The 17,349-nt window shown below is 42.3% G+C and overlaps 1 protein-coding gene across 1 annotated transcript in view; it reads left to right on the top strand.

Annotated features, from left to right (window-relative positions):
- The window catches only part of gpc3 (glypican 3), a 133,526-nt gene extending 117,401 nt beyond the window's left edge, over positions 1 to 16,125 (top strand). Inside the window, exon 8 of the mRNA XM_030739471.1 lies at positions 13,349 to 16,125. Coding sequence (XP_030595331.1) covers positions 13,349 to 13,524 — 176 coding nt within the window. The 3' untranslated portion in view covers positions 13,525 to 16,125. The remainder of the gene's footprint in view (positions 1 to 13,348) is intronic.
- The last annotated feature ends 1,224 nt before the right edge of the window (positions 16,126 to 17,349 follow it).

The following is a 17,349-nucleotide window of genomic DNA, read 5'->3' on the forward strand; positions in this document are numbered from 1 at the left end:
ATATGTCTTCATCACAGCAGCCGTAATCCAGACACTGTTTACATTAACAGCACTGGGCGTATCCACCTATAAGCGATTTCCTTTTTGCTCAAGCTCCATATCATTTTATAGAGCTAATTATCAGTGCTACTGGACTCGTCGACATATGGTTGCCAGCGAGGGAGGCTGTGTGCCACAGGCTAGGATGAGAAAGACAGGCTCAGACAGGAGAGAGGAAGTGTGCAGGTGTCTGGGTGCCCACATGGCCTGAAACTTCTGTGGTTTCCAAGAGAAAGCAGATACCAAGGCACAAAAAACACGCAGACATGGCTAAAGTATCATTCCTTAACCTCTGCATCAATCAGAATTAAATTATCTTTCAAACATATTGAATAAGTAGAGCAGTGAGGCTGATTGGTCCAGTTGTTATCTAAAACTCATGGCCCCTGAGTCTTGGACCCAGGGTTGTGAGTTTTTGGTAAGTTGGTAAGTGGTAAGTGGTTCTGTGTTCTGGTTTGTTTCTTTATATTTATATTTTAAGGCTTCAGTAGTCATCTACATCTATTCTTGGCTCCAATCTGGTTTGTGTTATCCCTGTTTATTCCTGCCTACCTTGTGTTTCCATGTCTGGGCTTTGTCTTTGTCTCTGTGTTTGTGTTTTGTTCAAGTTAAGTTCAGTTGTGTCCAACATCAATCAAACATCAATCAGTTCGTCCAACATCAGTGTCTGACCTCACAATTGTGTTTATGGAAGGATGGTCAAAAATTCCCATAAACATTCCTAAACCTTGTGGAAAGCCTTCCCAGAAGAGTTGAAGCTGTTATAGCTGCAAATGGTGGACTAACATCATATTAAACCCTGTGGATTAAGAATGGATGTCACTCAAGTTCATATGTGTGTGAAGGCAGATGAGTGAATCCTTTTGGCAATACAGTGTAGATAGATATTTGTCCATGATGTGTAGTTTGAGATCTGGTGAGTGTGGAGTCCATTTGAGTTCAGTGAACTTTGAGCTTTGTGATATGGTGCGTCATCCTGCTGGAAGCAACCATCAAAAGATGGGCACAATGTAGTTCTAGAAACATTCCTCTGAGATTTTGGACCATACTGACATGTTACCATCACACAGTTGCTGCAGATTTGTCAGCTGAACATCCATGAAATCTGGTGGAATCTCCTGTTCCACCACATCCCAAAGGCGCTCTGTTGGATTGAGACCTGGTGACTGTGGAGGCCATTTGAGTACAGTAAACTCATGTTCAAGAAACCAGTTTGAGATGATTTGAGCTTTGTGACATGATGTGCTATCCTACTGAAAACAGCCATGACAAAATGGGTACACTTTAGGCCATCATAACAACATAACAACAATACTCAGGCAGACTGTGACATTTAAACAATGCTCATTTGGTATTAGTGGGCACACACACACACACCATTATACCACCAGCAGCCTCAACCATTGACACAAGGTGGGATGAATCCATGAATCCATCCATTCTGACCCTACCATCCAGATGTCAAAGCAAAAACCAGACCAGGCAATGTTTTTCCAATCTTCTAGTGTCCAGTTTTGGTGAATCATAGCCTCAGTTTCCTATTCTTAGCTGATAGGATTGACATCAGGTGTGGTCTTCTGCATACCATGGTTGTACTGTGTGGTGATTTGAGTTACTTTTGTCTTCCTATCAGTTTAAAGCAGTCTGGCCATTCTCTTCTGAGTTCTGGCATCAACAAGGCATTTTCACCCAGAGAACTGCTGCTCCCTGGATATTTTCTTTATTCAGACCATTCTCTGTAAACCCTAGAGATGGATATGCAGGAGAATCCCAGCAGATCAGCAGTTTCTGAAACACTAATACCAGACCATCTGGCACCAACAACCATGCTATGTTCAAAGTAACTTAAATCCCCTTTCTTCCCCATTCTGATGCTCAGTTTAAACTTCAGCAGATTGTCTTGATCATATCTACATGCCTAGATACACTGAGTTGCTGCCATGAGATTGGCTGATGAGATATTTGCATTAATGAGTAGTTTATGGGCATTATAGAAGCCAAACACACACATCCAGCAGCTGAAAGGGTGCAGGAACAAGGACGACATCAATAGTTTATGGGCATGGTAATAAAGTTGCTGGTTATAATATATAAAACAATTTATATATATATATATATATATATATATATATATATATATATATATATATATATATATATATATAAATTAGAAACAATTTTATATGACAAAAATAAATAAAAGAACAGTCATTTTCAGGTGAGCTAGTCTCACTACAAATCAGAAAAAAAGAGATTTGGATAAAGTGGCTGCTGCATTCATCCTTAGCTGACACAGTGATCATTGTTTAGGCAGCTAAAATCTGTTTAGGCTTTAGATGATAAATGATGAATTCACAGTACTAACTGTTTGCCAGAATGGGTATATAACATTTCTGGAGAAGTCTTAAACTGATGACAGTGTAAAACCCTTGGGGTAGAGGAGGTGTTGAAAGGCTGGGGGCTGATAATGTGTAACACACTGGAAATGTTCTGACCCAATGTTCCCCATGTCCATCCCTCCTTGAGCTTATAAACAACCTCTGTAAATTCAGCCAATCCTCCTCCTTCCACACCCCTCACAAAAATAATGAAGCTTGCCACCATCTGTGTAAACAGGCTTGGCTAGTAAGAGTCATAGTTTCCCAGTCTTGTTCTTGCTAGGGCTGATCACAAGACCCTGTGTGTCCCCAGTTCTTGAGTTAAGTGAGGGTGTAGTAGATGGGAAGATAGAAACGGAGCAGAAAAAGAGGGAGGAGAGGAGCAGGGAGATGATGTTACCCTCTTATTGGACCCTTGTTGGTCTTTTTTCACGGAGTTATCTCAGATCAGTCTAGGGATAAAACCCTTAAGATTAGCCAGAAGGCAGGAAGAAGAGCACTGGTTTTAATTTATGTGGATAGAAGGACTCAGAGCTGGGTTCTCATCATCTACTTGAGGGGGGCCCACCAGCATTTGATTCATTTTGTAGGCCTTTTGCATTTCTCTGTGTTTGTGTGTGCCTTTCGGAAAAGCGTTTGTTTGCTCAAGAGCTTTATTTACATTCACAGGCACTTTTTGGACGCACTAAATTGATTCCAGGCCTGTTCCTGGGTCGTGTCCATCAGCTCAGCCACAGTCCACAAACACTCTGCACACAGCGGGACCATTCTCGAGGTCCGCTGCTCTGCTACTCAGCGCCACAGTGACACACAGAAGCCATTTTGTGGGGATGCCTTAAAAGCTTGGTTGGGAGTTTGGGAGGTTTGCAATTTACATGTTAACCCTCTACTCTCACCTGCGTCTTTTAAATTTTCCCTCAGTCCACCCCACCCCACCCCCCACCCCGTCCTGCTCTCGCTCTCTTTTTCCAGGCCATTCCTGAAAGTAACTCAACGACACAGTGAACATTGCAGGAGTCCTGCTGTCAATACACTCAGAGCTGCTGCAGGAAACCGCAGGCTAACCACTAAAAAGGGCTCAGACAGATAGTGAAAACTGCTCTACAGGAGCTCTCTGTGTGTACAGTCAGACCAGCCAAGTTGTCACTCCAGGCTGTAGTTGTAGTCTGCCTTTTTCTATGACAGGAATGTAGGACAAATTTGGCCTATTTGTTGGCAAGGACATCTCCACAACAAACACATCAGAATCTGCCAGCACCATTTCCTTCACTGAACTGATTGCTGGACCCATGAGAAAAATGTAAACAGGTCTGTGGGATGTCGGCTTCCTTTATTATAAGAAAATAAAGAGAGAATCCAAAAAATGTGCTTGTCAGAGACTCCTTGACCAGGATAAGGACCAAGATGTCCCTTGGGTCAAATGCTGGCCCAGTAGCAATCAGCTCTCCTCAGTCCACAGCCATTCTTACCTCTCTCTTTTGCTCTCTTGCTCTCTCTGTCATTCTGTGCCAGTCTCTGGCTCGTTCCAGTAAGAACCACCATTGTCCAGTCTTTTCAGAAACAGTCTTAAATGGTACACCCTGCCAACCTCTGACCCTGCATCAGCACTGACCTCATAACGGGTTCACAGCCCTTCTCTGTACGCAAAAGAGTTCCCCGCCCCGAATGAGCCCCTTGCCCTGAGTACAGAATCCACTCTTTGTATGTTAGATTTGTTATGGTTTTTACCTCTCTCACTTGTGTGCACACTTTCCACCTTCACTGCATCAGTGCTATGAGGAATTCTCAGTTAAAATTTATGTCCCTGCTCTGAACTTTTATTTTTCTTCAAGCTAGAGCTTTTACTCCTTTCTGTGATCACATTAGCTGCTTCTGGAAGCAGAGACTATAAATACATTGGAGTAAATCTAATTTGAATGGCACAGGGAGAGGGCAATGGGTGCAACATGCTGGTCATTCCCTCAGTGACAGCACCTCCCTTCATTGACCATGTTAATTAATAACTGTTGACTTGCATTTGTTCCACAAGCCACAGTTTAGAGAGTGTCTGGGCCGGTTTTCCCCATTTGACACGAGGGTGTATTCCTTTCTCATCGGAGCAAACCCACACACTCGGCGCTCCGTTGGGAGTTTTGCAGACTCACTCACCTAATCATCTCCTCACTACTTTTAATCACTTCTGCACCTTTGTTTTTTAAAAACAAGTAAATGCTATTATGTGTGTTTTTATGTCCCCAGTGCTCTTTGGCATCGCATCTCGCTCTCTTGCTCTCTTGCCCTTTGTGTGGGAGGGTCCCTCTGTCTAGAATAACAGTGTTATGGAAGTTGGGAGGCCCGAGCAGCTCAGAGAGCAGCACTGTTGCAAAGGCCAGGCCCTGGCCTCCTCTGGGCGTCCCGTTTGTCTTGGCCTGACATTCCCAGCCTCTCCGAGCGCCCCTGTGGTCGGCCTGTGGGTGTGGAGGCAGACGGTCACATTCCCGCCAGCCCATGGACAGAGGCATCCCGGACCGCTCCCTCATTTCCCTCTCGGCTCTCAGTCAGCAGTGTCCCAGGACTCACTGTCCTGGCCAGAGTTTTAGAATGTGACCGAGGAGCCGATAATCACAGTGCAGTGTGTTATCAGTTCATCTATACCAGAGTCAAACAGATCAGCAGCTCCTATCACATTTTTACAGAACCCGTCTTTGCAGCTAGAAGGGCAGCTCCTGACAGAAGAATGCCTGTACATACACTCACACACACACACATATATATGCACACTGGCCATTCAGGTTCTAAATTTGCTGAGTTTAATATCCAAGTGAATAGTTTGCTCTGCGGCGATGAGACAAGTGATAAAATATTTGCTTTATCTTGGAAACCAAAATATCGCTTAATCTGTTGAATCTTCAAAACCTAGATCAAATTTGAGCAGCTTAAATGTGTTATGCGCACACATCGTCTGCCAATGTAGCAGCAATCTAAACCATCTCCTCCATTTCATAAGAAGCACCTGTGTTTGGAGACTTAACATTCCACATACTTATCTGACCAAAAAAGGCCTTTGTGCATAGCACACATGTACTGAATAAACTGTGCTGCACCATGAAGGTACGCACTCACCAGAGGGGTTATGGTAATGTATCAGCCAGCTACTGATGTGCACCCACTCTGCTAAGATTAGTTAAATAAAGAAAATATGTTTACTGACAAGACAAATCAAGCATTTCTTGTGATTTTCTCCAACATGTAATCATCACCTGTAGTTGCGGTCTGCTGGGAAATGCGTCTCTTGAATCACTGTTGCAATTTTTCTACATAGTTTGCTTGTTGTGACAACTGCAAAGTGTAAAGGACAAGCCTCAGGCACCGAGCACTGCTGAAAACAACTCTCCAGACTCAGTCCCCCCCCCCTCCCTCTCTGTCTTCCCCCTGTCCTCCTTTGCACAGACAGACAGAAACAGCAGACACACTTAATACACACACACACACACACACACACACACACACACACACACACACACACACACACACACACACACACACACTGCAGCCACCGTTTGACCTGTTAGGGAGAATCCAAACAAACATCCGCTCCCCACTAAAATACCGCAATGTCTGGATATATTGGTCTGTCCTCCCAGGGACTGGACACTAAAGAAAACATAAAGCTAAATCCTCGTTTGTTAACTTGCATCTGACTACCATGCCTGCTCATTCATAGTCCAGAGCCTTTAGCATTACCAATCAATGGTTGGACTGTTGACCTTTCCCCTGGGTCGTAACTCAAGTTCATAAGGCCAAGATAAAGCTAGCAGGGGTACGCTAGCAAGGTGGCGTCCTTTGCAGAGGCTCAGAATGGTAGCTTTGAATGGATGAACAGGAGGAGGGCTATGTTCTCCTGAAAGCCATGCAGGCCAACATTGGTCACATTAATCACAGTCTGGATTGCGGCTCCATTTATATCCAGGAGTTATTCATCTATTTGCCTAATTGTCCCTGCCTGTCCACTATCCTGGCTCCTCTTTAAAAGGCCCCAAAAGGAAAAAATAGAGGAAAAGAATCTGGATTACTTCTGTCTGTGTTCTCCTCTCGGTCACTTTCACTCTGTCTATACTTACTGCTACACACAGGCACAGGTGTTCATCACTAATTATACCAGGATATTATTAGTCCCAGCCCTGCACAGGAGTGTAAGGGATCTAAGTTTGCATAGTGTTCAGTCCCCATTGGGTTGTTTTTAAATCCTGCAGAACAAGGCCCCTCTGTGGTGCTGCTCATGTCAAAGTGTTTAAACTAGCAAGAACCCCCCCACCCCCAAGCTTTAGGGATTTTTTTCAGAGCCTGAGATTTTCTTCTTCTTTTTTTTTCCACTCACATTATTGCCGCTGTAAAGCAACACCAACACAATGTTCTCCCACTTTGTCTCCAGCTTTTTCACAAGCACACATAGGGACGGGCGCACACACCCCACTCAATCATCCCCACACAAACCCACAAATGCAGACGTGCATGCCCCCCGCCCTCCCTCTTATCCACAGTGTATATAAAAGCTGTATCGAATTGCACCTTGAGCTTAATTGGCTCGGCAGTACAGTGCGCCGCTGTCGACAGTGACAAATCGTTCTTTCAGAGCCCCAGAGAATGTCTGCTCACTGCCATGTCAGAGGACAGGGGAGGAGGGAAAAAAGTCAATTGTCCCCTGGCCGCCATTCAAACGATGTCGTAACTGCAAAGAAATCTGTAGGAGATGCATTTTGGAGGCTTCAGGGTTTATTTAAAATACTGTGCAAAAGTCTTGAGCCACCCCTCATTTCCTTCTGTTTTCCTGGGAAGGTGCAGTGATTAATTAAAACATGTCAAATATACAGGGAAATACAGCATATTAACCAAAATAGAGTTTGTACAATTCTAACAGGCTTGAAAGTCAATATTTGGTGTGACCACCTTTATTCTTCAGCACAGCCTGAACTCTTTTAGGCAGCTTTCTTGTCATTTCTTCAAGTAGTCTTCAGGAATAGTTCTCCAGGCTCCTTGAAGGACATTCAAAGCTCTTCTTTGGATGTTGGCTGCCTTTTGTTCTCTTCTCTGTAAAGATGATCCCATAGCGTTTCAATAATATTGAGGTCTGGGCTCTGGGGAGGCCAGTCCATGACTGACAGTGCTCCATTGTGTGTTTTTCTAGGTCCTGTGTCAGGTCTTTGCTGGAAAATTTCCTATCTCTTAAGGAAAGTTTCAGATACTGTTCATCTTCTTTTGTCTTCCATTTGTCCAGGACACAAAGCACACCAGGTGAAATATGTCAAGTTTCAGCTAATAGCTCTTTGAGAATCACCTTGTTGCTGTAAAAAAAAAAAAAAACCACCATGCCTCTCAAACTGTGTTAGCGTTGATATTTTTCGTAGATTCAACTAAAGGAATCGGACCAAAATATGTGTTTTTCCAACAGGTTGCTAGTAAGAAAAATGCCTGAAGATACACTTTAAAACTGATTCTTTGCTAAGTTGTCTGTTATCTGTAGACACAACACTGGTTCATTCCTTGAGTTAGGAACCTTTTTTTATGCTTGACGCAAAATATAAAGAAATGAGAGGTGGCTCAAGACTTTTGCACCATACTCTGTTCAAGATTGTGCCTGAGGGCACTACACATTCAGGCGATTTGCTGTGTTTCTACTCAACTAAAGCAGGGCGAAGCTTTCATCAGATTCCTGACTGCTCCCTGTGATCACACAGTGGTCCAGATCATCCACTTCCACTCATTGGATCACTGCCGTGAGGGGGAACAGTACACAGATCAGATGAGACAGCTAATTCAATTAGGAGCAATCTGTTATTTTTAGGAGCTTGGATATGACTGTGTGCATGAGTGTGTGTGAGCATGAGAATGTATGCACAACCATTAAGACTGTGTGGGAGGAGGCTATGTCAGAGGTCCACGTGTGTGTGTGTGTGTGTGTGTGTGTGTGTGTGTGTGTGTGTGTGTGTGTGTGTGTGTGTGTGTGTGTGTGTGTGTGTGTGTGTGTGTGCGCGCTCTGCTTCTGGTTTGACAGGGAACGGCTCAACTCATAGTTCGCATTCCTAACTATACTGCTGCTTTATTACTGATATCCTCCTGGCCTCCCTAATAACTCACCCTTTATATTTCACCCGTTCTCGCAGATTTTTGCCAGACAAAGTAACAAAAAATATTTCAAACAAAGGGAGGATGAGCTGCTCGGTGTCAGTAGGGAAACAGATGTGGATGCAGTGCAATAAGACAGCAGTAAGTAACAGCAGGGCAGCAGGTGACCAAGAAGTCACTGCAGTGTGCAAAACAGATGGAGGAAAATAGGACAAATGTTTTTCTAACCAAGGCTTTCTTTGTTATTTTTCAACAAAATCTCTCATATTCACAAAATAGTGACAATAAGCCCCACTGGAGCAAATGAGTTACCTGCCTTGCTTCAGGGCATCATTACAGTATCTGCGGTGGGAGAGATGAAAGTGAAAAATAACAGTATACCTGAAGTGGAAGCTCTCACCAGAGGCAAACAGTGGATAAACCCGCATAGCTCTAATTTTCTCCACACCATCCCTGGTGCCATTTAAGTGCTCACTGCACATGTGGGATATAATAAAAACAGAAGTGTTAGGTGATTCATATGGACTCTAAAGCCTGAGCCATATCAGGCGTGTTTTAGAAGCCCGTGCCATCAGTTAATGGAAACTGATCCCCTTTAGCTCAAAAGACTGTTTCACTTTTCAGCAAGTAATGTCGCTGGATTTGAGCCCACTCTGACCACCGTGCCACCTCACTGCCCACCGGTGCATTATCAGTTACCAAGGATTTACGCCTCAGCATGGCCGCAGACTCGTATCCAACTAGAATAAATACCTTCTACCACTGCCCCCCAGTCACTAGTTTAACAACAAACGCAAAACAGTAGTTTACTGTGTGAATGTGTAAGCCAGTGTGTGTCAGAGGTCTCTTCTCTTCACAGGGATTACTGGTATCTGACAGCAAACTACAAGCATGAGGCAGATACTCCTCTTTTTCTAGGCTAAACCTCTAACAGCATGCATTTCTGCCCCAGTAATCATGCACTATAGTCCCCTCATAGTGAATACAGGTTAGCTTAACACTTAACACAGGGGCACCATATCCTGTGATGAGACCCCTGAGAAAATAACAATAACAAAAATTCTTTTTTTTTTTTTTTTTTTTTTTTTTTTTTAATCTCACACAAAAAATAATGAAAAAAATAAATAAATAGATTCTAATTAATCGCCACAATTCTCCCATTCTCATAGCAACAACATAGCAACCTTGTGCTCCTCATCAGCGCTCAACCACAAAATGCTACGTGGCAATAAGAGTCCGTCTTCAAGGGAAAAATGCATCAAACAGTTTACACAGCAATAAGAAAAGGTGACAACTTTCCACTTCTTTCTGCTTACTGGGAGCAAAAGGTCACATTTCCTGAGCATGACTAAAAGCAGAGTGAAAAATACAGCGGCTCTCAATAAAGGTCAAAATTAAGAGGAAGGGATTGCCATTTCAATCTACACTGTAAAAAGAAAATAACATATCACATAGTTAAAATGGTAACTGATGCACAATAATAAAATTCCACCATCAGTAAAAAGGGGTACAGTAAAGGGACGCCATCTGATAGAAGATTGATCTAATTACAGAATAGGAATTATGATGAGAGGAAAACATTACAGTTCATTTGGTTGCCACATGATACTAATGAGAAAATCTACTTACAGGTTGTATTCTGTGTCTTCATCTTTGTGTTTTGTACTCCAACACTACAAAATAAAAGCACATTGTGGAAGGTACTGAATGAATGTCCCCCTGACAGTATTGGGACTGTACTTTGGACTGTCTCAATATGGCAGCTGATTTTAGTGAATTGTAAGGGATATATATTAAATTTAGTACAGACGTAGAGTTTGAACCATTTTATGAAATTTGAGAGATGTTTTGTACTCACAAGAATGTCATACGTGCTTCTGCTGATGATTCATTTTACTTTTCAGGTATGACTATAGCTATATACAACCTTGTTTCTCACGCCAAGCACTCAATCACTTTTACATGCAGTAAGTAGAACTGTGCGGCTTCCTTGAAGATTAAAAATAATTACCTTTGGAAGAAAGGGCAGGAAAAAAAAGCATTTCACTGTAGATTTATTTGAGAAAACATGCTTTTGGTCTTTTGGCTAGAGTTAGTAGCATTCAGTTCACAAGTTTAAAGATATCTCCAATAACTATAAAGTTAATAATGACATAAATTATACATACAGACAAAAAAGTACAAAGGTCACGTTGTAGTTTTATTGTATCGTCGGATCTGTGACCATATGCCTTGTACACTTGGGTGAAGAGAGGAGCTGAGCTGTCAACTAATCACCACCTAGTAGTGAGTTGGATCAGGTGGCAGAGGAGGATGTTGGACAGATCTGATGTGCCCAAAGGTATACTGAAGGTGCACTGGGACTGTCTTGCCGAGGCCATGGTCTGTAACATCTTTCCATCTCCAACCAAACTTCAACAGCATTCAGAACGAGGCTAGTGGCACTGAGTCCAAATGGACCAAGTTTCACACCTCCACTGCTGTGGCAGCCTTATGGAGCAGTGGTCACAAGATGCCTGTCATGGCGATAATACCTGAACCCGATGGTGGACAATGGAGGTGAGGGGAGCTGTCAAGTTGAAGGAAGAATCCTATTGGGCTTAGTTAGCTTATGGGACTCCGGAGGCAGCTGGCAGGTATCGACAGTCCCAGTAGAGTGCAGCTCTGTCAGTAGTTGAAGCAAAAACTCAGGTGTGGGAGGAGTTTGGAGAAGGCAAACAGGCAGGCAACTGAGGAGGGGAAAGCGGTGCTCTTGGGCTTGAAAAAGGTGACTGGACTTCTTTAAGTTTCTTAAAGCTGTTTCAGTTCTCATCCAAAATGCTTCTTCACCTTTCACCTCTCATCATCAAGCTCCAGAGACTACCATGACCTGGATGACTGAGAACCTACACAGACAAAGCGGTGCTTTATTTACACTGGGGTGCTGCTGACTTCAACTGAGGATATAGTTGGGCAGTAGAAGGAATACTTCGAGGATCTTGTCAGTCCCACTGACACCTTCCGTAGAGAAAGCGCGTCACTTTGGGGGCTGCAGGATGATGTGGTTCCGTTGACTTAATCAGTTGGTGGCCTTCAGCTCACACTTGAGATCTGGTGACTGTGGAGGCATTCTGAGTACAGTGAACTCACTGTCATGTTCAAGAAACCAGTTTTAGATGATCTGAGTTTTGTGGCATGGCACCATCAGCCATTAGACATACTGAGCCATCAGGAGATACTGATGACTGAGTATTGTTACTGACATGGTCAGTAATAATGCTGAGTAAACAATGCTCACCTGGTATTAAGAAGCAAAACGTGTGTCAAGAAAATATCCCCCATACCATTACACCATCACCACCAGCTTGAACCGTTGATACAGGCAGGATGGAGCCATGCTTTCATGCTTTCTGAGGCCCCATTTACATGAGAGCATTTTCAGTGGAAACGCTGTCATTTTGCCGGGTTTTTTTTGTCTTTGAAAAGTAGCGCGTTCACACGGTAAATGTTTCAAAAACGATCTCCATTTACATGGAAATGCAAGACGCTGAAAACGCTGCAGTTCCTATTGCCAGGCCACAAGTTGGTGGTATGGATATAGAAGCCACAACCATAGTGTGCATATGCCAGGGCCCCGTTTTCAAAAAGCAGCGTTTTTGTCCGTTTACATGGAAGCATTTTGAAAAGGCTCCACTCTGGAGCCCGTTTCCAAAAAAGTATCGTTTCCACTCCCTTCTCATGTAAACGGGAGGCCGAAACACATCAAAACTGTTCCATTTTCATCTGGTAACGTTCTTGTGTAAACGAGGCCTGAATGTTGACTCATTCAAGCAGAAAACATTTTTCAAATCTTCTGTTGAACAATTTTGGTGAGCACATGCGAATCGTAGCTGACAGGAGTTGCTGCTGTAGCCCATCTGTTTCAAGGCTTGACACGTTGCGCATTCAGGGATGCTGAGTTGGATCCATGGTACTTAACTACCAACGGATTTTCGTTTTGGAATGAGAAAACAAAAATCGGGAAATGGTTTGTTTCTCCATTTCAAAAAATGGCAAATGAGCCATTAACCGTTTATTTTATTAAAAACAAACAGAAAACAAAAAACGACCCATTATCTGATTTTTTTTAATTGCTTAAAAATTAAACTCTGGGTTTAAAAAATCCGGCATGGAAAAACTATTTCTTATTTTGTGCTGAATTTTTGGCATAGACATATATCAACTAATGTGTCCTTCTTTTCCCTGGATTTGAAGAATGGGTCTGGTGTATCCTTCGTGGCCTACCACCCCGAAACAGCTACAGATCCCATACTTCCTGTTCCTAAAACGTACCCAAAGGGATTTATGAAATCAATACATAAAAACTGCTCAATGTTGTTTCCAAGCCAAGAATCTTATAACCCGCTCTTGTTTTTACAAACAGATAGTCTTGTTTTAACTAAGATGTCTGCCAAAGACAGACGACTCACATTAGTCAAAGTTTTCAACATGACCTTCTGCAGACTTTGTGGTTTTTCATTTTCATTTTTTGTTTTTCAGCATCTCACCACATTTCAACACTTACTATCAGTAAAATTTATGTCTGCGTGATTCAGCATGTGTTTACAACAATAACATGCAACATCTGGTTATATGACTAGCTTGGGTTTCTCCTGATGTCATTGCTTTTACAGCTGTGTCAGATGTCATGAAAAAAGATGACAGACGTGTTTTTCAGCTTTTGTGACAGTGTTTTTTTTCTAATTGCCTCTCCTTTTTCTCACTTCTCTCATATTTTTCATTCTTTTGCCTTCCTTCATTATCTTCTATCCATCTCCTCCGTCTCCGTCTCTCTCTGTCCCCCCTCTCAGACCTTTCTGATAACCTGGCAATGGATGACTTCACCTTCCAGGAGCAGCTGTTAACCCCTGGTTTGGCTACAGCTGGGGTCGGAGGGGTCTCATCACTGGCGGCTCCGCTGTGGAGGAGCTACCTGGTTCCAGGCTTCTCCTTGATGCTCAGTCTCTTCCTGCTCTGCCCCCACTGACCCATGCACTCTTATCACCTCTTCCCTCTAGGATTCAGTACAAAATGTGTGGAATGTGACAAACCTTTTTTTTTTGGAGTTCTTGTTCCCGATATAAAGTTTAGTGGCTCACCAGAGGACGCATGAACAACAGAAAATGCTACATTTCTCTTTATCTGTCTGAACAAGAGCCTGTTTAGTTTTATTCAAAATCAGTGGGTGTTCTTAACAAACCTATTTAAGCACATTAGACGGCATTGTGTAAATAAGAAACTTGCCCACTGGTCTGCTGAGACTATGGTAATTTCAACTTTTGTGTCCTGTTGCCTCACCTGTTCTCACACTCACTTCTTCTGTAAAGTAACAAAGTGATGGAGTCTCTCATTTCTAGACAGCTCTCTTATGGACCTAACACACAACAGGCCTTTAAAAAATGCTCCCTGCTCAGTCTGTGCTGAGTCATAGCCCCGCAGGTATAAGCTGGAAGAAGAAGAAATCAGCTCCTGCCATTTTCCTTCATGGTACTTCATGATCTCCTGCCAGGGTTGGACTTCATCTGGGGAGTTTCAGTGAACTCCTTCTCCCCGAAGGATGGGGATGAATCACTTATTTAAACATGCACTGTTCCTTAAAATGCTCTGCTATTGCTTGTCCTTCTCTCTGATTGTTTATGTCCTAGTGATAGCTAAATTATTACCAACTGCTTCCTTCACACACCCACCATCACTGTTTGCTCTGTTTTGTAAAGCTGGTGCATTTTTTTAAACAGTAACAGCCCTGTGATAAAAAAAAAAAAAATTCAAGGGCTATCATTAGAATATAAGTCTCCAAAGTCAGCCTGATAACTGTACAGGTGTATGTTTCTCTGTGTTGGTGCCATGTTTACATAAATGTGTTTATTTACAATACATTTTGGTTTGTGGACTGAATTATTTGCTGGATTGTGAAGCCTTGCTGCAATTTCGAGCTTACTCTTTAGCACTGTGCATAAAGCGAGCAGTAATGTGAAATATAAATATGTATAAAAACCATGTAAATTAATTTTGTTATGCTGCATTGGTCTCATTCATTTTCCAAGGATGGCCTCTGTATTTAATCTTTTTTTCTGTGCTTTTTGGGTTAATACCAAAATGTTTGATTTTTTTGTTTTGTTTTTGATGGATGCATGGTGCTGCTGCTGCCACCCAGCTGACTCCACAGCTGTGAGTGTTGACTGCCCTCACAACCTGCTGTTTGACTTGTCATATCAAGAGAAGCACAGGTGTACAGCTAAGTCATGTGAGCGATCCAGCATGCTGACACGACTTAGCTGGCAATGCCAGGGTCCTGGCACTGGAACACCAAAACAAGGTGCAGGCTTAATTAATTAGATTAGGTCCACCTGATTAATGTCAACTATGGCTAGTCACAAGAACCAGGCCAGTGTACTATGAAGCAAGTTCAACATACCCAGGGTATCTTTCCATTATCTGGAGTCACTTATCCCAACACTGGCAATCAGGATAAGCGGTCACACAAGTTAACCCAGGGTTTCCTAATCTAGGTATGAGTGCATTAACATGAAAGGGGTGGTGTCTGCAACATCTGACCAGTCACATTTATTAATGTACCGGCAACTGAGCCGCTTTTACAAAGAAGAGCAAACTATAATATTAGAAAAAATAAGAGTAATAATATAAGAGGTTACACACATCATACAAAATAAAAGTAACACAGCTGCTGCAGATAAATCAGTGGTGTGAGAGGAAAACCACTGTACAGTAGTTTAGTGTTAAAAGCGCTGTATGAATTTGTGTGCGTGCTTTAAAAGTTTTGGTCAGTAAGACTGGAAAAGAGCTACTGTATTAATAAAATGAAGCCTATTTGAAGGCAGGAAGAAAAGCTGGCAAAGTCGCCAGTTGTGTTAGTTATATGATAAGAGACTTAGCAGCATCACAACTGTATCATTAAGACACAGAAGAATTTGATGGGTTTATTTCAGTATTCCATTAAATTAATGTTCAGATTTGCATAAGACAGTTTTAGTTTTTGTTCTTTCAGCTGCAGCCCCGGTGGTGTTTAATGCTCTGAGAGCAAGAATGAATACAGAAACAGACTGCAAATGGAGGCTTAGTCTACCTGCGATTGATATGAAGTCAACAAGTACAAATAAGTGTACCAATTTATGCAGTAATGCTTACAGAGCAACAGAAATTGTTGTAAAATTGTAGCCAAGATATTTAAAGTTAATAAATCTGTATTTATTACTGCTGTTCATTCGGGAAACACAAAGACTTCAGACACTATTAAAAAAAATTAGACCCTCCTACTATCTGCACACAGAGGTCCAAGAGATCTTCCAGGAATGGTGACACTATTTTCCAGAGATCTGATTGGTCATACCTGCTGATCTCTAATCTGGAACCTAACCTGGTCTGGAGCAGGATAGCCTCACAGCATGAGTTACCATGGCGATGTAACCTGGTAAAAACTCTGGTTAACCCCAAAGTTATCTGGATAAGATGAAATCCTGCTTCATAGTACAGGCCTCTGGGAGTCATAGAAAATAATGATGTGTTTGTTTTTTTTTCAATTGAATGTTGATGGGGAAAGTACAAAATAAACTCAACCTGTTTTACTGTATTGTGCCTGTGTTAATGTGTTTATATGTGAAGCTATTAGCATCACTGGAAACGAGTGTTTTCGGCCAAGCTTTTAAAACTTAGATTTGAGTTTTCAAACCGTAAGGTAAAGTCCTTGAAAACGTTCCCTCTAACACTGAGTTTTCATGACTAAAGAATAAAGAGTAAAACATTTTTTTTTTTTTTGGGGGGGGGGGGGGGGGGGCTTAGCTGCTAATGCTAAAAAATAAAGCTGGTCTTCTTCATCGGGGGCACATTCAGTCTGAAAACTATATGAACCATCTTGCTTCTGGGTTATAGAACATGTTTCTTTGAAATGGTGAGGGGGAAAAAAAAATGCCATGTTCATTTTACCTTGGACGTTAGATGTCGGAGGTGGGAGTGAGCTGACCACATCCAAGAAGTAGTAGTTGTCCTCCTTTGCATGGTAGCGCCATTCAGCCAAGGCTGGAAACACTGCTGCAGCATTCTCATGAACAGAGCCTGGGCCCTGTACCAGGAAGCAAGTTCAGCATACCCAAGATATTGTGTGCATGTGTACTTTATGCACTTTGGTCAGCAAGACTGGATAGAGCTACTTAATGAATAGGAAGCAGAGCTGGCAAAAAAATGCTAACTGTGTAAGTAAACAGACTTATGAGTATTACAGCTCTATCATGAGAATCTGATGGATTTGCTCTTCTATTAGATTGGTATTTAGATGTGCATAAAAGACAGTAGTCTAGTTTTTATTCTTTCAGCTGCAGCCCCGGTGGTGTGTAAGGGTCTGAGAGTAAAGATTAAATATAAAAAAAGAATTATTAGCCTTTATGCAAATATAGGTTTAACAAGTCCCTTTTAAGGATCATAAAGCACAGGCTATAGAACAAAAACAAAATGTAAAATCTAAGCAGGTTGGATTCAAAACAACATAATTATTTCCTTAGCAACAGTAATGATCACAAAGGACAGAAATGTGGACAAGCATGGATGAGATCAATGGATGTGGATTTGCTACTGTTTCTAAACTTAAAAATAACATTTAAAAAACGAGTTTGTGCTCCACGTGAGCGCTTCCACGGCTTCTTTGTTGACCGAACGTTATGTTGGCGGGTCAAAAGTCACTCACTTGTAATTAGCTGAGGCAAAAGAAAATAACCGCCCTCCCAGGAAGAAACTGGCTGTCATGGATGTAGCGTCAGGCTGAAGGAATGAAGTGAAATTAAGTTTCAGTTTAGCTTGATTG

This window comes from Archocentrus centrarchus, chromosome 10, assembly GCF_007364275.1.
Source record: "Archocentrus centrarchus isolate MPI-CPG fArcCen1 chromosome 10, fArcCen1, whole genome shotgun sequence".
NCBI lineage: Eukaryota > Metazoa > Chordata > Actinopteri > Cichliformes > Cichlidae > Archocentrus > Archocentrus centrarchus.